This window comes from Thunnus maccoyii, chromosome 7 (assembly GCF_910596095.1).
Source record: "Thunnus maccoyii chromosome 7, fThuMac1.1, whole genome shotgun sequence".
Taxonomy (NCBI): domain Eukaryota; kingdom Metazoa; phylum Chordata; class Actinopteri; order Scombriformes; family Scombridae; genus Thunnus; species Thunnus maccoyii.
Genome location: NC_056539.1, coordinates 24,861,506 through 24,883,756, shown reverse-complemented (window position 1 = coordinate 24,883,756; position 22,251 = coordinate 24,861,506). Strand labels below are relative to the sequence as shown.

The 22,251-nt window shown below is 40.0% G+C and overlaps 1 protein-coding gene across 1 annotated transcript in view; it reads right to left on the bottom strand.

Moving 5' to 3' along the window:
- Positions 1-22,251, bottom strand: part of jak1 (Janus kinase 1) — a 41,765-nt gene that overhangs the window by 11,068 nt on the left and 8,446 nt on the right. The window contains exons 2-16 of the mRNA XM_042416092.1: positions 20,678-20,889; positions 18,998-19,121; positions 14,279-14,432; positions 13,530-13,693; positions 12,707-12,975; positions 11,100-11,215; positions 10,163-10,336; positions 8,801-8,958; positions 7,393-7,507; positions 5,768-5,966; positions 3,227-3,336; positions 2,183-2,335; positions 1,905-1,992; positions 1,676-1,803; positions 1,348-1,486 (exon numbers count right to left, since the gene is read on the bottom strand). Of these exons, the coding sequence (XP_042272026.1) occupies positions 1,348-1,486; positions 1,676-1,803; positions 1,905-1,992; positions 2,183-2,335; positions 3,227-3,336; positions 5,768-5,966; positions 7,393-7,507; positions 8,801-8,958; positions 10,163-10,336; positions 11,100-11,215; positions 12,707-12,975; positions 13,530-13,693; positions 14,279-14,432; positions 18,998-19,121; positions 20,678-20,882 (2,296 nt within the window). The 5' untranslated portion in view covers positions 20,883-20,889. The remainder of the gene's footprint in view (positions 1-1,347; positions 1,487-1,675; positions 1,804-1,904; positions 1,993-2,182; positions 2,336-3,226; positions 3,337-5,767; positions 5,967-7,392; positions 7,508-8,800; positions 8,959-10,162; positions 10,337-11,099; positions 11,216-12,706; positions 12,976-13,529; positions 13,694-14,278; positions 14,433-18,997; positions 19,122-20,677; positions 20,890-22,251) is intronic.

The following is a 22,251-nucleotide window of genomic DNA, read 5'->3' as shown; positions in this document are numbered from 1 at the left end:
ACAAAGAAAGAGGGAGGAGCATTCCCAAAGGTTTGCGGCGATCAACATTTGCACGTAAACATTTCCAGTCTGTCCCATTGTTTGCTGATCCATCTGTACAGCCACACTGTTACGTCACACAACTTCTAGCTCTGATAGACCAGCAGAAACATGAGGCGGCTATTTGAGGGGAACTGTGTAATCCGAGAAATGTCCTTGTTGTGCCGTCTTCCCTGAACCCAGATCCAGCTTTCACAAACCAAATTACGGTCTGAGATGGAAATGTGTATTGATTATATGACAAATATGATTCCTATTACTGACAACCTCTGATCGGAAACATTATTTTTTTGTTTTTCTTATAAAGATGATGTGAGTGAAAATTCTTCCTCTTACAAGACAAAAGCAAAACTCCAACTTAGTCATGGCAGTGCAAAGAAATAGCAATAACAGCCTACTACTTGACATTTAAAAGTGTTAGGAGATGAGCGAGGAGCATATTTCAAAATTTGTTTGATGTGGCCAATCATCAGACTCATTGGATCAAGTCTCTACCTGGCACACCAAATTATTTTAGCTTAACTTAATGTGTGCTCATTGTTGTTTTACTTTCATTTACAGCTAACTGGATAAAAAAGAAAGAGGAAGTTATTGCGAAAATTTTCCATGGTAGCTATTTTGTAACCATTTAGTTTCACTTTTTGTAATCTTAAAGAATAGGCTCACAATTTTTCATGTCTCTTGAGACAACAGTCATGTGTCCATATGAGAGAAAGAGATTTTCCTCACTGTAACCATTCATCCGGTTCACACAGGCCTTTTTAAAGATCCCCTTCAAATGCACTTTCAATGTAAGTGATGGGGGCCAAAATCCACAGTGTTTCCACACAGTCATTTTGTCCAAAAATGCATTTAAAGGTTTAAGCTTATATGAGGCTTCAGCAGACTTAGTTAGTCATATCAAGAGGATATCTGCCTCAGTTAGTCTTTTTTAGCATGTTTCCTCAGAAAGTGTTGAGCTGCAGTGAAAGTATAGTAACAACAAGAGGGACTTTGTCACTAAAAAGACTGTAACACTGAAAGACTGAAGCTTCAGATAAACTTTTAAATACATTTTTGCACAGAAGGAGGCTTGTGGATTTTGGCCCATTCACTTACATTGTGAGTGAAAGATGAAAGGATCTTCTGAAGGTTAGTATGAACAGGAGGAACAATCATGGCAAGAAAAACCTGTTTCAATGTTCAGTTGGACACCTGACTGTTATTTTAAGACAGACTTGAGAGAGAGAGAGGGAGAGAGAGAGAGAGAGAGAGAGAGAGAGAATGTGTGTGTGTGTGTATGTAGGTCTGTCTGTACTTTGTACGCACCCTCTCTGGTGAGTACTGTGATTGGTATTCCTGGGTCGCTGAGCTTGATGAAGGGCCCTCCTTCATCAGTGCCCAGTCCGTCCCTGGCCAGCAGAATGTTCTTAGCACACACAAAGCCATGGACCAGCTTTTTGTCCTCCTACAAACACACACACAGCAAAAACACATACACAAAATACAACAAATATATTAATTCTAAAACCAAAAGGGCATATTTTAAGATCATGCTGAAATGGATCTAAGATCTAGCCGGTAATCCCATTAGTGCACTAACTTGCTTCAATTTGCTGTGTATGTGTGTGTGTGTGTGTGTGTTTTCTTTTCTCACCAAGTAGCTAAGAGCTGAGGCCAGCTGCTTGGCCACCTGGAACTTCCATGGTGTGCTGAGTGGGCTCTGCTGTCTCCTCATAAACAGATCCAGTGGTCCTAGTTGAACAAACTCCTCCACCATGATATCTGTTCCACACAAACACAAAGAGACGAGTGTCAAGAGAGGTGAGACACAGCCTCTCACACTAATACATGCACATGCATGCCAGTTCTTAATGTGCACTTACTCTCCTGCTGGCGGACACACACTCCATAGAGCAGCACTATGTGTTTATGGGACACTTGCCGCATCATACTTGCTGTTTCAAAGAAGGCCTGCCAACAGAATGACAAAGATGATTAAATATAAAGGTACATCACAGAACTTTCACACCACATATTCCACTTTTATGATCTCATAGCTTGCTGCTAATAAGTATTAGCTTTACATATAGTTTGAGGTTAAAGACTGGAGGTCATCAGAGTCTTCATTAGTAAAGGTTTTCAAGGATGTATAGCGTCTCACCAGGGAAATGTCTCTGTGTCCAGAGCCCAGCACTTTCAGGACCACCTTGACTTCCTGGAAGGATGAGTAGCCTGCATCCTCCTCCTCCTCACTCTTTACTCTCAGTGTGCCCGAGTAGATGTTAGTCCTTGTACCACGGCCGAGATGCTCCTCCTGGTACACAGCAAGGAGATGAGAAAACAGAGCGTTACATAAAATAGTTACATCCAGAATCCGAACTACGGCTACAACAAGAACAGAGATTCTGTAGCCAAACTGAAGATTTTTTTTTTTAAAGTTTCCAGTTCAACAAAACTGTGAAGATTCTGAAATTACTGTGGAAGAAAACTTCTGTGCAGAGGCAGAATCTTGGTTAAAGTTTGTTTATTCCACCTTGGCAACCTCTGACTGTGTACCCTTTTTTCAAAATGAAAAGAGTACTTCTGGATAGACAAAAATAAGTTCACAGACAGCTCATGCAAAATGCAAATATGTAATGCTCGATAGGAGATACGCAGTAAGTCAAGATAATGTGCCCTAACCAATGACACGAGTGTCTGCATATTCAAGGAGACATTTATCTCTTACACATTATGAATGAGCATTATATGAAAAAAGATGAAATTCATTGTTTTGGGTGTTGAGCTCAACTGTGAAGAACAATACATAAATGAGGAAGAGAGAGTACAAAATATTGTACAAAAAACAAAACATCAAGTCAATGCAAACGCAATGACACTACTGGTTGTTTGTGCCATTTAAACTCTGGTACTGTGTAATGGTCTTGTATTGACTGCATTATATCAAAGGGATTTTTAATATTTGGTCCACCTCATTTACATTTATACATGCAGCACACTGGAAGCTATAACTGTAAGGTAAAAAAACAAAACAAAACAAAACCTCTATAATATTTTAAAACTTGTTAATATATTATATAAACTTGCATTTTCATTATTTAATTTAGGAGTCCTATTAAAAACCTACAGACAACCTACAAGTGCATTATAAAAACTGCGTTACCATCACATCGTGGGAGGCAGATGTGAAGATAAGAAGGCGTACCTGTTCAATTTCCTCCTTCAGAATGCGATGGAAGCTGAGCTGGCTCTCCTGCATGGATGTCTGAGGGACTGGTGCTCTATCTTTAGTTACCACCAGCAGGTTAGAAACCTCTGCAACACAAACACACACACACACACACACACACACATTAAAAGACCATGACTTGTTTTTCAAATATATTTAAATGACTTCTCTGTGATAAAATCTACTTGCATAGACTTGACAATTGTTTGTGTTAGGTTAACCCTCACAGTGATGTCTGCTTGTATTGTCCTTGAATTCAAGTTTAGACTGATGTGAAGAGTCTGCACTGCATTCACATGACAACAACAAACTCTTAAAACAATAAAAGCAGGAATAAAGCTCACAATGAGTGTTATATAAAAGTGTTACAGCACCAAAGTATGCTATAAATGTAAAGACAATATATGCCATATATTGGATATACGCGATGGTATTCAGCATTGGAGCAAAACTGTTTATATGCGGTAAATAAGCTCTTAACAATTACGTCAATGTGGCAATGATGTGAAAAGATATTCAGGTCGGGTTACCATACTGATTCAGTTTATTTTTTGAACATATAGAGCTGTGTGTGGGAGGGTAAAGTGAAGATGTCTTTGTGCCTGTTACCATACTATACGTGCGTGTGTGTCTGTGGGTGTCTGATGTTGTGACAAAACCAGCACATTGTGGTTGAAGAAAAAAAAAAAAAAGTATCTGCACTCCATCAGCATCAGCCCACATACACCGTCGAAAGAGAGTTAAGAGCACTTGTTCTGTAACATGCATTCTGTGTTTTCATGCAAACCCCAAACTCGAGATGCACCCACACCTCCCACTGAATATTACCTATTACACTGCACCCACTCCTTTACCCCCTCAACATAAACCACAACAAACCTTTATCATTTACTCCAAGACTGCATAGCCTAATTCCAAGTCCTTATTTAAGTTTAAACCCGAGTTATTTCCAACAGGTGTACAGGTACACATATGTCCATTCTCAAACTATGCAGCCCTTCTTTCATCCATCTACTACTACAAACTTACTTTATATTATGTTAAAAATCGTTAAAAATCATGCATATAGTACAAATTACAAATCGTATTCTGGGGATGTGGGCATAACATGATTAATACTTCTAAAAGGGACAACAACACAGCACTACAGTCTGTTGTTATCTTCCTCTAAAGCTGATATAACTCTAAACACAAAACAGTCATGCATTGTGATATTAATCAGCACCACACAACCCAAACAAACATAAACAGGTTAGCACATCCAAGCAAACATGCACACTTTGCTCCACCTTTCCCTGAGTGAAGTAAACACAAGAGTGCTAGTTTGGCTCCGGAAACCCACATTTACAACTCTCTTCCTCCCTGACACCATTTCACACAGATACACACACACACACATACACAGACACACACAGACGCACACAGACGCATACAGACACACAAAGACGCACGTTCATGCCAGCACTGCTTCACTCACCCTCAGTTAGTGAGAGTTACAAACACACACACACTGACACTGACACTGACACTGACACTGACACTGACACTGACACACACACACACACACACACACACACACACACACACACACACACAGACACACAAAAAGTAACGCCACACTAAATCTTGCATGGAGGGAAAGCATTGCTTCTCTGACCTCTATAGGTTGAAAGGTTCATGTCTGTTGCACTTCTGACCCCACCCAACATCACAGTCAGGTGTGGTCTGTTGCACTTGTTACCACACCCAGCTGAAATATGGCACTGCACAAAGTAGTGCATCGTAAGGTGCTGTACTTGCACAAGGTATGGACTGAGGATGCAGTGCAAGATTTTCAGCATTTATCCGGTATCTTTTAAAATCGTGAACACTGGGAGACTAGAAGACTAGACTGCTGTATTTTTAAGCATTTATTGGTGCTTCTTACGACAAAGACCTTGGAATCAAAGTATCAAGTAATCCTTAGCCATGACCTGACGAATGAAAACAGTAAGGTAATAATGGTTGCTAAGAACATGTTATTTTTTACAACTATCAGAATACACAAAGACATATCTGGCAGCGGGGCGTTTAATGTGCATTGAGGGAATTTGATTAATGACGTGCTACGGTCGCTGCTGCGGTCTCAATACAGAGTAGAGGCATCATGACAGAAAGGTAATCAGTGTTGTTTAGCATGTGTAGACTCATGAGGAGTCACTATACCTTACTAATGTAAGGTATAGTTTCAAAGACTCTTTTTTGCACATTTAAAAAAACTCTGGTGGCTCTTATTACATCTATAGCATTTTTCAGGATGCCTTTTACCAAAAGAACTTTAAATAGCTTTAAATTATTTTGACATGCCGCTGACCAAAGCTGACAAACCAAACTAATCTTCCATATCAATCTCAATCTTCCTGTTGCTCTGCAGTATCCTGTAATATCTGTACTGTAAATTGTTTTCTTGTGTAGATTAGTGACTTTGTAATATTTTGCACTTGGGTATTACTTATTAATACTATTATTACTGCTTACCTCTAGGCTGTGGAGGGCAGCAGCGGAGCAGCTGGAACTGGAGATTGTCAGCGCGAAGGCTCTGGCCCTCCAAGTGCTCCAGCAGCTCCCTGAGAGTGAGGCGCAGAGTATCTGTGCCGTACAGCCGGAACCCATCAGGGGAAACTTCAATCTGGAAGTTTTTATATTGTCGCCCAGAACGAGAATCCCTGAGGTCAATCTAGATGGAAAACAAGAGTAACAGAAGAGTTTAAAATCATGGGATAAGGAAAAAAACTAACATACAGGAGGGGAGAAGGGTATGAGGAATATGAGTATAAAAGGAGAGATCAAAGGTGCAACAGAGGTGAAGAGAACTATTTAAGTTTAGGAGAGAAAAGATGAGAGAACAGAGCATCACATGACATAAGGAAGAGTTGTAAAGAACGCAAATGCAAGGAAAAGAGTAGATGTATACTGAGATCAAGTTAATTTCAATATTTTAAAATCAACAAACAGCGTACGTGTGGCAATTCAAATTAAAATGAGTTTACTAGGTGTTCTGTCCTGATTCCCTTTTTTATTCAACTACAATGTTTTTAAGGATTCAGCACCCGGCTCTTTTGACTGAGAGTTGAGTGCGTTATGCTATAAAAATCAACAAACAAACCATCTTCAGACTCTATTTTATGTTCATGTCTTAAAAACTGTTTCTTGTCTGTTGAAGCTCTACAGACATACAAAGACCATAGAAATGTGTCACTACTATTACTGGTTAATCATACATTTATTTAGATCTTGTATGTAAACAGTGGCCATTCGCCTACAATAAAACTCAGAGGGTCAGCTTTGTGAGTGTTAAATATAACTATGAATTCTTATGTGTGTGGGTGTGTTTCTGTATGTAGGTGTTTCCTCACATGCTGACTCATAATGCAGCCATGCACTATAGTGACCTGTCATAATCTAAGCATCCTGTAACCCAATATAGAATAAACTGACAATATTTGGCCGCTTGCTCTCTGCGTGTGCGTGTCATGTCCTCTGATTACCTACATGAACCCTTTCTAGTGCATCACAGGGATGCCGGTCATTACCTGTCTTAAAAATACAGAATTAATTCCTATGGTCTTTTACTATAGCCGCACAACACTGAAAACTGTTTGTAGGACTTGTTTTCTGATGTGACACTTTGAGGACAAGGACGGAGGCCTGCAGAAATTTAACAGACATAACGACAAAGATGGGTGTGGTTTTGGTTTCGGTTTATAAAGCTTGACCAGCATTAACAGTTGGAACGAGGGAGTGTTTCGTCTATTTCTTTTTGTTTTGTCTTTATATTGTAGATCCTCAACAACTGCACTATCTTATCCATTTTGGGTTCATTTCAGTTAATGAAATAATGTTTCGCTTCAGCTATATTAAATAGAGTGAATTTTCAGTTTATACTTACGAAGTCAAATTCACTTAGTAGTGAGATGACAGTTAGCATTCTTTAAGCTATCCCAGTGAGCAGTGGTGATATTTATTTTTGTTTGTACTCCTCTAACAAAGAAAATGGGCATATTCCAGCAGTGTGACTTTACTTTTCAAGAGATTTGTTGAGTCCACATAACAAGAATTAACTGCTAAACAAGGTGCAACAAGGCCATACTAGTCCACACTACCTCACTGCAGACCACAGTGATGATGATGTACTGGTAGTCAGTGCAGCTCCAGCGCAGGATGTACGTGCCCTCCTCGTTGCCCTCCTGACGCAGCTTGTGGATGGCGTACTCCGTACTGGGGAGAAGAAAACACAATAAATGGTTGTATGTTAGTGTCAATATGGTGTTGTTATTATGTCTTAAAGCTGGAGTGTGGGACTTTTATCTCCACCTTCTGGCAGTGAGAGTAAAGGGGGGCGCTCGGCTGTGATTGCCTGAGTACAAAGACGTTACTAGGATGAGGGGAGGACATTTCTCTTTGTTTGATAACGTTAAAGTAAAGTTAAGACTTTTCTGTCGACTTCCTGACTGGTGGAGCAAACTAGAGAGTGAATGAAGAGAGGAAGCAGTGGTAGCGAAAAAGCCGGGGAATCAGATCAACAAAACGTTATTTTCTGATTGAGTCATAGCGGTTACGTTCTAGAGCACAAATAAACATGCCCACACCTCTGCTCAACCCTGCAACAATGAGACACAAAGCCTGATTTGGTCTGAATCGGCCGGCCTGACACAGGCATGTAGCACACACACAGAGAGGGCCAGTAACAACGGATATGTTTTGATGGTCCACCAGCCCAAAATCATATTTTTTGACAGCCCACCGGGATCTGTCCCAGTAAGCCTGACGGCCAGCACATATTGGCCTATTGTTACGGCTGCAAAATGACGCATTTCACCATCAGAATTTGATCCATTCGGTCTGATAACATTTGGAAAGTCTAGAAGAGCCGCACGATTAACAGCCAAACTGCAGTGTGTGAATGTTGCACCCGATATGAGATTTAAAAACTCTGTATACTTTGAAATACAGTGAGATTTACTTGGCGGTGATAAGATTAATCAGAATTGTGCGAACTCATTTGGCAAGGGCTTGAATGTAACAGACATTCATTTCTATGTAAAAGTTTGGCAGTGCAGGTTTAAATATGTGTTTGGTTGTGACCTGACTGACTTGTTTTTTTCTATTTAGTTTTTCTCTGTATATTAGTGATCAAACCTACTTTCACTTATGGAGATTAATAAAGTTATCTATCTTCATATGAATCAAGACTCATTTTGTGACTAAAATTACAACGATAGAACAAAACACACATAGAAAGACATTTATATACAGTAGATAGACAGGCTACAAATGTCTGTGCGATGACTACACTGATTAAAAATTAAGAACACAAAATTCAACCTTTAAGTGTTACAATGGAAAGGTTGACAAAATGTAGCTTTTACTAGAAAAGCTTCAAAGACGCTGACTCAGAATATTCTTTAAAAAGCAGAGTGTGAACTCTGTACAAGGGGAAGGCAGGAGGCACACAGTGTATGGGCAAATACATTTGTAAAACACTCCACTAATATAACTGCCAGTACAAACCAGATGGGTCCATGGCAGCCGTTATTGATGTTGTGCACCACTGAAGCCGGGGCCACCTCCTTGCACAGGTAGTGGTGAGCGTCCACTGTCAGCCTGAAGTACCCATCCACAAGGGCTGCAAAGGACAGAGCCTCAGCCCGAGAAGCCATTTGCAACTCCTGAAAAGAGAAAGAGACAGAGAGAGAGGAGGAGGGCGAGAGAGAGCGAGGTGATCAGATATCACTATTAGTCACGGTTAACAGCATGCATTGAGATGTAGGCTTTGCTTCCACAATAGATTGACTGGAAACATCACAAACAGTGATTGTGTTATGATTGTATCAAGACACATAACAATAGTATTTACTGTACTTTTGACAAGTAGGTTTGAGTCCATTGCAACAACAGAACCGCAGGAAATTTGTACTTAAAATGTTTTCAAACTAAATTCTTAAATACCAAAACTTAAAGTAAATGTTGGTAATCATTTTCAGAAAGACAGAAATGAGATCTTAAGTATGAGCAGGCTTCAGAGCAAACATTGAACATGCTTTGGAAACTCGCACAGAACATTAAAACAACGTTTAATTTAAACCCAGTCTGTTTGTATTAGAGCACCCCCTAAACGTCCTCGAGTCGAATCATCAGCCGAGAAGCTCCCTGGTCAAACCTCTTTATAATCAGTCGAATCGCTGCACTGTTTTTGAGCTGCGTGATTGGACACAGAATATCGCATGACAGGATATATATGTTTACAAACTACAAAAATAGCTGTAATAGAGAAAAGCAATGAAACAGAGGTCAGTGCATGTTTCCTTTTTGCTGCTTTGCTACTCTTAGCTCTGAGTGCTGAATGCTAAGCTAAGTCAGCTTAACTACTTTTGAGCCAGACGGTACAAACTCCTCTACTCCCATCCAGTGTGACTGACTCCTCTGCTAACAGCGCTGTAAGGAGCCGGGCAGGAGAGATGCTCCATGGTGCGCTAGGATTTTAATCACTAAACTATGACATGAATGAATATGATGAATGAGGGCGTTAAAACCGTCTTACAGTAAGACATCAGGCCAGGATGCCATGAGTTATATATTTCTCCTTATTGTAGGAAAGGTGTTTGGAAGAAAAAACATCAGTTATAATACTGAGTATTCAGAGACAAGTAAGAACAATTCTGATTTGGGTACAACCCAAGTTTGTGTATGTTTCTGTTTTGGTATGACTCTACCCCTCAATGTAGTTACACCCCATGTTGCAAATGACATGTCTAATCTTGAAAATAAACATGTGAAGTTAAAGCTTAAGTAATTAAAAATTGTTTGTAGGTATAACTGTGAGTATAGAGGTTGATCCCACTTCAATCACAGAGCTTTTTATGTCTGTCTCACCATCCTCTTGTTGTCCTGTCTATAGATGGTGACGGTTGCCTCTTTGACGACAGTGTGCGTGATCTCATGGAAGTCACAGAACACCACCCAGCTGTCATCTGCCTCTTTCTTTTTCTGGTTTCCATCCCGCTTGTTCTTCTTTGATTTGCCCTTTTCTTTGGAGATCGCAGTCACCTATTTAAAAATAAACACACAAAGCAGATATACACACATAGGTTATGTAAAAAAAACAAAACATAAAAAGTGAATTATCGATATTCAAATACTGTCATGTAATGTACATATGTCAAGTGTCTTACACAATGTGCTGTGCTATCACATTTATACTAGTTACCTCAAGAGCCAATTAAGAAAGACTTTTCTTAATTAAGACAATTGCACTGCTGTTGTTCACATTCAATCCATTATCATTAAAATATATATGGCATCTGAATATCTAATATCTAATAATCTAAGTGGTTTTACTAAACCAATTCCAGTTCCATGTTTATAAAAGTAAGAAGCCTAAATGTGAAATTTGTTATTGGTAATTGATTACACCTCATATATTTCATAAAGGCAGCAGGAGAGGTGCTGAAAATGTGAAAAGCAGTTTGTGGGTAGGAAACAGTGCATCATTTAATGCCCCGTGTAATATCCCTATAACATGGCTATAGGGGCAGAAAATTCATTTAATAGAAGTTGAGCTTTTGATATCATGCTAAAATCACATACTACTATCACAAAATACTGTGGTTGGTCCGTTTGCTTTCAGACAACAAACTAACTGCATCAGAGTTTGCTTAGAAGCAGAACAAGACCCTCCTTTTTAAGCAGTCCAGCGGTCCAGTTGTTTAGTGCAGTCCAGAATTCAATTGACAGCTTTCACACCAGCCCAAGCGAACCACAGTGAAACTAGATGTCCTTGAAGATTTGTTCACAACTCAGTTCTACTTACTATAACAGGTTTCTTCCTCCAGGAAATGCCAGTGGTACCAGTCACTAGGACCTGCATGTCATGGCTTGTCTCTACGGTCTGAGTCTGGCTCTGTTCTTGGCTCTGGTTGCAGTAACCTAGAATCAGCAAGCAAAAGTTGTATCACAGCAGTTACACACAGCCAAAACACAGGTGTGCGATGATTACAGGACACACAGATGGCTGAGAAAAACATTTATACATTAAATGTTTGGTTTCTCCTAGGGATGCACGATATTGGATTTTTTGCTGATATCCAATATGCCGATATTTCCAACTCATTATGGCCGATTGCCAATACTGATATATGCACATATTTTTTTCCAGCTGGCTGAGGAGACTATTATGAACCAAAAAGAAGAAGATGAAGTTTATTATTTTTCAAACAGAGTGGTAAATCCTGTCAGCCGAAGGATTTCTTATCTGTGCAGCCGAACACCGCACCACTTCGATGGACTGTTTCACCCTGATGGTCCCGGTGCTTCCTCCGCAGGCTCCACTTCACTCAGCTGCCCGTCAGACCTGCTGCCTCTTCCCACTTTAACCCAAATAACAAATCGGGGCTCGGTGGTCCAGTTGGATCCACATGGAGAGCTGGGGCTAACGTTAGCTGGGAGGCTAGCGGAGCGTTAGCCGCAGCATGACCGGAGGGAAGCACAGCCAGCTAGCCTTCGCTAGCCTCCCAGCTAACGTTAGCCCTGGTTCTCCAGGGTGACACAGTCCATTAAGGAAAGCACAGTTAGGCGGCGGAGGGGATGGTGACAAATTGGCCTCTCATAATGCCGATCTTTCATTTTAGAGCTTTTATCGGCCGATACCGATGACGTGCCGATAATATCGTGCATCCCTAAGTTTCTCCATGTTGTTTTTGGAAAATATTACCGTGATCATTATGTCTTATTGCATGTGGCTACTGTATGTTTACATTGAAAAAAACATTCTGATCTCAAGAAGGTTACTCAATCCTTCCAGTCCTGCATCAGTGCTTGGAAACTTCACAAATTGTTTACAATCATCAAATTCAGACGTTACTCAAATTAAAGCGAAACCCACTTATCGTGGTCTACTCCACGATAAGTGGGTCATTGCGACATGTAAACATCTTGTTCCTTTCACTTTTGGTTTTAACCATCAACACAAACTTACATACAGGTACATGTTGATGTCAACAAGGTTCAAACCTTTTTTTAGAACCGTGGACAGAGTAACGAGTATGTAAACACACCACCAAACTAACCACAGCTACATAGTCACCATAATCCATAACAAATGAGAAATATTACACTAAATCTATAAAAGCAAACAATTATTTCAGTTTTAGAAATTGCAGTTGTAGATATACATGTATTTTTGTTTCTTAATGCCTAATAATTTTAAAAATAATGAGAATAATGAGTTCTCTTCTATTGATGTCATATCGACTCCCACACAGATGCAGTTGGTAAACAAATACTTCTCTTTTATGTCATAAATCCAGTGAAACTTCTTTTCGAATAAAAACATGCACTAAGATGTTGCACACCACAAATCTGGTGCAGTGCCTGAACTTGTACCATGGACACTTTTTCATCATCTTCCTGAATTCTTACCATTGTAGCCTCCATTGCAGACATCTCCTTCCTGAATTACACTGAGCGAGATGGGCTCTAGCAGCTCACTGCCCAGGCCACTGGTCAGACCCTCCAGTGTGGCAAGGTACTTAATCTTCAGGTCGTATGGCGTGATGTTGCTGTCCTTGACTGTGCGGCGGTTGAATTCGTTGAGGAATTTCTTGAAGACGTTGTTGATGCGGATGCGCGTCAGAACGTTGCGCTTCTTTATGTTACGGTTCAGTGTCTCTGGGATGAAACGTTTGTAGCTGGTGGGATTAAGACAGAGAGGTATATCTTCCTTTAAATTCATGCGTGATAATGCAGTTTAAACTGAACTGTAACATATATACTGAACCACCTAGCTCATCAACAGGTTTAGTCAGTTAACTGTTTAAAATTTACCATGGCTATAAACAAGACTACAACATTGCTCTTGAGTCTCTGAAAGGAATTCTGATACTGCTCTGAATTGAACAACAATCTTGTTTTGATCCCAGTATGCAAACGTACCAAGTGGATGGAATTTACATGAAGAAATAGTGACTGTTTGTGCCTTTCCCTGCGGATGTGCAAATGTGTGTTTTTTGGGAGAACATGTCCATGTGGGCCAAGCATTTATCCGCTCTTGAAAAGGAACAAGTAGGGGGAGTAAGTATGTTTTGGCTGCTGCCAATATTACTATTAAGTGTGGGTGTGATTTTAAGATCTAAATCAAAAGTCTGTAGAAGTCCTGTCACCCAGACCTGTTTAGAAAATTAATGATTCCATCATTGACTCAGACATGCAGTATTGTGTATGTGTATGTAGGTTTGTGTATTACTTGATTTCCTGAGAAGCAGTGGGCAGGGGCATATCCATGTTCATGGCATAGTGGGTGATGGCAAGCACAGCCATGCCCAAACACTCGTTCTCTATCTCATGTTGCTCTGCCTCAGACTGGGAAATCCTCAGTGGAACCACACCCGTCTGAAAGTCATGCTGGCCCTGAGAAACAAACATATATATTGTATGATTTGGTTCAGAAAGTGCCATACAACTCCTGTAAAACAACCAAATACAATTAAGTTGCTTATTCTTCGTTGCATTTACAAGAATATTAGATGGACACTATTTCTTATATTTTTGACAATTGACAATTCAGTAAAACTATTATTTGTAGTTTAGAAACATCCATTCCTGTAGTGTAACAACTTCTTTCAGCCTACTTACATTTTAAGGAACAGAAAGGACTTCATTGACAACAGTGGCTCTATGTCTGATCTTAAATATGCACTTCCTGATATCATTACATTTCCTCCCAGTTGTTTTGTATTACTTGATGTTTTGAAACTCAACTCTGAACTGTGTTGATACATGACCTTTCAATCAGTATGTGCTGTCAAATTCACTCCATGCAGACATTTAAAAGAGGAAATAGTAAATCCAAATATGTTTTTGCTGGAGTCACAGGCAACAATGACAACACATTGCTTAAAACAATCCAATGACAAGATAAAGACAGTCATTAAAAATTAGTAATTGATTACTTTATGTCTAAGTGACTACCCCAAACCTGATGCATGCACACACCTGGGCAAACAGGTAATCCAGGGACGCAGCATCCAGTAGGGGTGTTCCTTCAGGTGTTCTCTGTGGGCTAAGGCCCCCTCTGAGTCTGCTGATGCAGTGTCTCCAGACTGGAGACTCTCCTTCAGTGGTGCCGTGCCAGTTTCTGAAATAAAACCTGAGAGGAGAGAGACAGAAGGACAAGTTAACAATGTAATACAAGGTGTGCATTCAAGAGAGTATGCATGACTTTCAAAAAACCGGCAAATGCACAGGGGACAGATAAAATAACACCGGGTATTTATAAAAATGTAATTACAGTAACCTATTTTATTCTTGAATGCATTGATTTAGATTCTCCATGTCCAGGAAACTGCTGCACTGTGTTGAAATTATTGCCTGAACTGAAAGGATGTTTGTTCTACAAATAACAAAAGGTAAGCCTTGAGTTTGCCTTAATGGGATTCCAGCCTTGGGTGAAGAGATGACTGCCAACGGTGGAATTTAAAAATGAAATGAATCCTAACATGAGCTGAATGCAAGTTTGAATTGTTATGAACGCTGGTGAAATACTGCTATGCACTAAAAAAGGTCAGTAAGTGACTGGAGAAGTGAAAATGTGAGAGTGGAATCAAAATCTCAATATCAACCTGAATCATACATGAGGTTGTACCTGAGCGTGCATAAGAGAACAAAAAAAGAAAAAATACAACAGGAAGTGCTCTACAGCCTCCTGTATTGTATGGAGTGATTAAAGTGTGAAAATGTTCATCACTGAAAGTTAAAGTCCTTTTTGCCTTTTTGTCATCTTCACATTAACATGTCATGCAAGGTCAATCACGCAAGTAGAATTTCAATGTTGTTCACTGAGGTTTTTCATTATAATTTTGACCTATTTTCCTGTTTTCTCTGAAATGAAGCAAATTTTCAGCTAGCCTGTTCTTTTCAGAGGAAATGTATGATCTCTGTCTATACAGCGTCACAGACGTCAGTCTACATCCTCCCAGACCAACAGCAGACAAAGGGCAATGCATAAGGAAATTGGCAAACCACATTGGATGAAAAAAAGGAACATAAAAATCAGCAACTAATGAGCGCACATGTACTGGTGATAGACTGATAAAATGTTATTAGCCAAAGAGGAACTCTGAAGCTGTTCAAAATGTTCACTTGTGAACACAGTGAAATAAAATTTGGATTGGTACAAAATGTTGTACATACATACATGGCTCCCAGATGATGTATCATTTGGTTTATTAACAAATACCTGCAAAACTAATGACATTCCCATCATCATCATCATCAATCATCATCATTTTCAGTTATCCTTTGTATTAAGTGCAATTGAGCATATGTTGGGATGCTAACACACTAAACTAAGATGATGAACATGGTAAACATTATACCTGCTAAACATCAGGATGTTAGCATTGTCACTGTGAGCATGTTAGCAGGCTGATGTTAGCATTTAGCTCAAAGCATTGCAGTCTCATAAAGCTGCAAACATAGCAGTATAGTCTTTTTCTTTTAATTATTCATTTTTGACATGATAGAAATACCTGTGGAGCTATTATTGCTGTGTGTGTGTGTGTGTGTGTGTGTGTGTGTGTGTGTGTGTGTGTGTGTGTGTGTGTGTGTGTGTGTGTGTGTAACATTTGTTTATGCTAACTGTGTGTATATTGAGACTTGACCACAATACCCTGCTTGTCTGGAAGACTGCACTACAGTACGCAAAGCAGACTGCGGCAAAACAAAACATGCACACAAGCACACAACACATGCCACAATTAGTTTCTATGCACACTGGCTTTTCTCTTCACTAGCTATTGTCAAAACAGGTTAAAGGGAAAGAGGAAGTGCAATTGACACAACAGTAATCTTCTTTCCCCTCTTTGAATGACATGCCACCTAACTTGTAGAGTGGTTTCCCTGCAGAGGGATTCTGTTCAAAGTTATCCTGTCTGGTATATGACATTGCTGGCCTGCCTCATTAAACTATTTTCTCCCCTCAAACCATGGGTAAAATGAGTAAGTTAGTACCCTATCACTGGGTCATATAGATAATTAGACTCTACTCTTGGCATCTGTTAAGGGTGTAAGATGTCAGTGACTCACTGCTTTCTATATGAATTCCTAATATTCAAGCCTATTCTGAGAAAATATTTGCTTATGACCAAAGGTTTAAAACACCTCTTTTTGATGTACTGTTGACCTCCATGTTTTGTTGAATTCCAAACATTTTTGAGATATCTTTGGCTGTTTTCCCGTCTCCATATTCTTATTAAGCCAAAGTGAAAATCAAGATCTAACAAGTAAACCTTTGGGAACTTGGAATGTACCTCAGCTTGCCAAGCCACCCTTTGGCATTTGCCATGTCCTGATTTTATATGAACAGAGCCACTGCTGATCCACAACACACATCCGCATTATTCAGCAGCTTGTTTTTAGCAGTGTTATGAAGTTGTATGCAATCAAGTGCTTCTGTCAGCAGCACATCTAGTGTTCTATACATGTGGCAATGACATGCTTCAGCATTGCATCAGTCACTTCCCTTAGGCAATATTTGCAACCTTTAAAACTAACATAAACTGACAGTTATGACTGTCTCACTTAATCTCACATCCATAAGTATCCTGACAATCTTTTTCACCAGTATGTTTCTATTTTAGATGGCTGCCACTACCCCAGAATGTTGTGTTTTGTAAAACTACTTGAATACCCAGGACTTGTGGATGGGTGATGGATGTGGGTATTCATCCTTGAAACAAAAAAAAAGTAGTTTTGTTTATTTCACTTTTTAGTTTCTAGACAAAATATATCCAACATTCAAAGTGTTCCATTTATTTTACACCAATTGTGGTGTAATATGGTACATGTACATGTGATGGCAGCAGGATAAACGGGGTGACTCTTGCATCTATCGTTGCCAAGTCTTCCAGCTTCTTCTGGAGAATCCTGGGGTGTTACCAGGACAGGTGGGCTATATATAATTCCTTCAGTGTATTTTGGGTCTGTCCAATGGTCTCCTCCAATTTGGACACAACACCAAATGCTTTAAAAGGGAGGCCTACAGGATGCATCCCGATCCAAACTGGATCCTTTCCACACAAACAAAGAGCGCTTCAAGCAAACACATTTCAACTGCTTGAATCCCTGATCTCACTTCCCAAAGCTCCTGAATCAAAGATGTGGGTTGGAATGTAGATTGATTGGTAAAGCAAAAGTTTTGCCTTCAGGCTTAACTCCCTCAACACAACAGTTTGTTACAAACTGTCATATCACTACCAGTGGCGCATAAATAAGCTTGTCTAACGCACACGCCATGTTATCCTTATTGAAATGACTGCGAGATACTACTAACTCCTTCAGCAACCTAATCCGACCCAAAAGGGACAATCTACAGTTTTCCAGCAGAGTATCATGGCTTCAGACTTGGGGGTACTGAGTCTAATCCCAGTTTGTGTTCAAGCCCCAGCGTGCACTGGAAGTCAAAGAACTATATCACTGGCGAAAAGAAAAGATGTAATCCTGAGATCACCAAACCAAAAGCTCAGGCAGGCCATTTCTCCTGAACGCTCCGCAACTCACCCACATGACCATTTAAGTCCCTTAGCAGAACTATGGAGCCCCACAGGGTACCATCTTCAGGACTACCCTCCTTGTAAAATACAGTGGGTAAACAAGGCAGAACCTAGGCTAGGGGAAGCTCCAGATCACGGGTCGTTAAGTTCCTTTACTTGAAAAAAGCTACAAGGGTCAATGAGTATACTAGGTCCTCTCACCTTGGAAAGCTCCAAACTAGGAATCAGTCCTGTCCCTATCTGGGCATTTGACTCCAGAGCCTGTGCTTTGTGTAGTGGTAAACCTAAGTGTATCTACTTCAGGGGTGGCCTGCAGGCTGATGGCTCTCGATGGAATGTAGTTTACTATAGAACATAGTTTGTTTAGGATTTTTCTGTCCCTTGCTCCTTCCCCACAAGACATCCAGATCCAGGAGCCAGTTTTTATAGCCAGGGATAAGCATAACAGTTAGACAGCAAACGGTTAGCTGAATAATAACAGAGGTATCTGTAATAAGTGTTCATCTGGATTTGAAATCAATTATTTTAACAGACGACGAGAAGTTCTTCTATGAGAGAGTGTAGGATAATATTTAGCCTATACCTTCATTTTTTCCCTGACTGAATTTATCCAGTAACAGTTAGCAGCAGACCAGCAGACTGTCATAAAGTTAATCATAAAGCGTAAAGAAGATGCTTATATTTATAGCCACAGGGGCTGAGAAATTACCATATTAAAATGACAAACGATTTTGCCCATCATTTTAAGTGTTACAGAACAAGACATCTCAATCGTAAACATCATAAACATGATAAACATGGCAAACACCTACCTTTGCCTGCTGCCCATTTGGGAATGCACAGATCCATACAACTAATCTTGCGCATTGGGTGTAGGGGCTTAACTGGGCTCCCTTTGTATAGACCTAGCCTTGCCAGGACAAGGCATACCAGTCTATGTGGCTCCAGAAAGAGGCCCCGGAATCACTACTTTGCGTTCCATATAGGTCTTTAAATTGCTCTTATTCTACACCCTCACCTTTTTTCCCCAATAATATTTCCATTATCTTGAAGACTATACTTCAAATTTGGTTGTGGTTAAATCAGGAAAAACAGTTTGTTTAAATTTAAGAAATAAGTTCATGGAGATAAACATCAGCTTCTGCTGTGATGTCAAGCTTACCTCATGCGATAGTGCAACTTGATACTGGTCTCATCTGTGATCTTGAACTCATAGTTGGGCGGATACCACATGCCTGTCGTCTCATTGTACAGGGAGAATAGGTTATGGCACAAAGGAGAGATTGCTGAGAGGGAAGAGAAAAGAGGAAAAAAGATCAATATTCTGACCAATCTTTTTCTTTAGCTGTAGCCTTTGTCCAAACAAAGGATTTAAGAGCAACAGCAAACAATCTCAAACATATCAGTCTCACTTGGTTATTCGGTATGTTTCTTCACTTGTGAATGGTTTTACAAAACAATTGCAAATGTATGTGTTTAATGTATAAAGCTCTCAAATGCCTGAAAAGAAATAAGAGAAACGATTTTCAGTTCAGCCGGGCTAACTAGAGTGCACATCAGTTGGTCAATTCAAATCACTAATGGTTGGGTATAAAGAGGAACACATCCTTTAAGAGCCCTGGGAGTGGCACTTACTCTAGTTTACAGTAACTGATTTATGGGTTTTGAACTATGGTTACAACTGATTTGCAGTGATGTCATCTGCTATGATGATATGGTTAAAGGGATACTCTGATTTCAACATGATGTTCATCTTGTTTGGACTCTAATGCATTTTAGTTCACGTGTTGACTGTTAGCTAAGTGATAGCACTTAGAGGTACATCTGTAATAATTACTCATCTATATTTGCAATCAACGAGAGACGTCCTTCTGTGAGAGAGTGCAGGATTATTTGTATAGATTTATCCCTCATTGAAGTTATTCATTAACAGTTACTCTGCACTGCAGGATTTCATAAAGTTAATCATAAAGGGTCGAAGGAAAAGGGCAGGACCAGAGCCACTTAACTTTATAGCCACAAGGGCTGACGAATTACCACACTCAAAACAACTTAAATGATTTTGCCCATCATCTTAAGTGTTACAGAACAAGACAACCCAAAGATAGCTGATTGCCTGTCAGGGTGGTTGGTAGGGGAGACAAATAGGCTAACTATTATAAACATTCATGTTTGAGATACGAAATACATACTGAAATATACCAATGTTTTTCAAAAGATTCTTACATGTACCAATCATTGGTATTTTTGCCTAAGATCACTGTGCCATCATCGCAGGAATTAGGCCTACAAATTACCCAGGGTTTTATTATCGGGTACACTGTATCACCAAATAGCCAGCCCTGCAATAGTTGTAATCAGGCTTGTTTGCCAATGTTTTAAGCCAGCTCTAAAAGCTTGTTCTTGTATTTTAGCCATGTTTTTGCAGTAGTTCCCGTCATTTACCATCTCTCCTCACAGCTGCTCCTCTCCTTTTGTTTAGGCTAAATGTTTGTCTCTCTATGTTGATGGAAAGAATTTTCAGTAAACATCACTACTTTGCCAAGCCAAAAAGCGACAGACAGCATCTATTAATGGTGTGAATGAGTGTGTCCATAATAGAGCCCAACATGTGTAACAGTAAACCTCGAATAAACCACTGAAATGTCACTGAGGAGTGGGGATCTAAGATGTAAAGCTGGTGATTGTGTATTTTCAAGTGATTGAGCACCTACTTGCCACACAATATATTCACAGTAAATTCTACAACACACTCACTACATTATTAGCAATTAACAGTAAATCTTTCAGCAGACAAGGCAATACTTGGTTTTGCCAAGTAGCCAATAGATCAGTCACTCACAGCATTTCTTGGCAGCATCCACACAGAGCTGCTCTACAGTGTAGCAGCCTCTGAAGTACTCCAGCTGGTGTACATCCGGTGTGTAAAAGTGGATCTCCAGGCCCCAAGAGGAAGTGGGAGAGGAGGAGAGTGGGGCCCTCTTGCTGGATCTCCTCATCTTCCCACAGAGTTGCCTGCTCAACTCCATCACCCACAGAGTTGGCATTCAGACACTGGATGAAATAAGTGACAAAGAGAAATGAGGAGAGAGGGAATGTTACATTAAACATTTTATTTAAAGTCATAGTTTCTGTATGAAGCAACTTTGGCTTGTATGTTGTGTACTTCAAAGTAAGCTTTCTATTCAATTAATTTTAGGATAGACAATACAGGTGAGAACATACACACTTGGGAAACAGCAGTGATGGAAAACAGTTGTTGCACCAGAGGGCCAAATTTTAGAATTAAAATTTACATCATTTAACCTTATTTAAAATTTTCTTACCCATAACTTGCTGTATTGTGATGGTCAGTGGAAAGTTAAACCAAACTTCATATACCTTGTTTTACAATAAACTGCCATTAAGTAGGCTAACATTCATAATATTAGCTTATGTCTTATGCCAAGTTTAAAAAAACAATAGCTTCTGATATCAAGTTCATCAGAGTAAGCCCATTATAATGTTTGCCTGATCCCCCCTTTGGTTAATGACACTTTGTCTTTGTGTGATTGTGTGGTGAGCTCCATAAACAGCAGAGATTCTGAGTTCAGTGTTCAGTAGTCTGATGACTCATATTTATACCGCGCAGAGCCCCGACACACAGACGCACACACAATACAGTGATGCCTCACTAAACCCCCAGTGCAGGTGAAATTACGTCAGCCTTTGAGCTAAGATGATGACATCTAAACAGGAGTTTGAGACAGATCATTGCTGTGTAGGAGCAGCAAGGAATTTGAGCGTCATCACTGTCGCCTAACTGTCAAGACCAACAGCAAAAACAGCACGTCCACAGCAGCCATGAGTCTTTCATCACCGTCTATAAGCCTATCACCATAAACACGTTATCGACTTATTTTATGATAACGTAATTATCAACAGTATCATGTTTGCTGACCTAAATATTGCCCATTTGTGTTTGCATGCGTGTTTGTTTACATAAGAATGTCACTGACATTTTAGCCACATGTCCCATGCGGGGAACGCGCAAGTGAGTGGCGCCACTCATATGGCATTAACCATAAATAACTCCGTCCCGGCCCATGATGGCGGTTTGGCGTTTTTACAAAAGTATAGAGCCCACCCTCCGATCCCCCCCATGCCACCCTGGTGAGTAAGCAGCTCAAGGTAAGGATGCTACTCCATCCTGAACCCACTGAAAGCTGCTGCCATCACTGCCCGGTCACTTCCATGTTTACATGTGATGTTGGAGGTGGGAGCCATGTACAGGCAATCCCGACTAACTAAAGATTTTTTTTCACATTCCAAGTCCAATGTTTGAATGTTTCCTAAGAATTAAAAGTTCACTGCTCTTTAAAAGGGTGTACTTGCATTATTATGGTCTTAAGATAATATAATATTGTTTATTGTGAT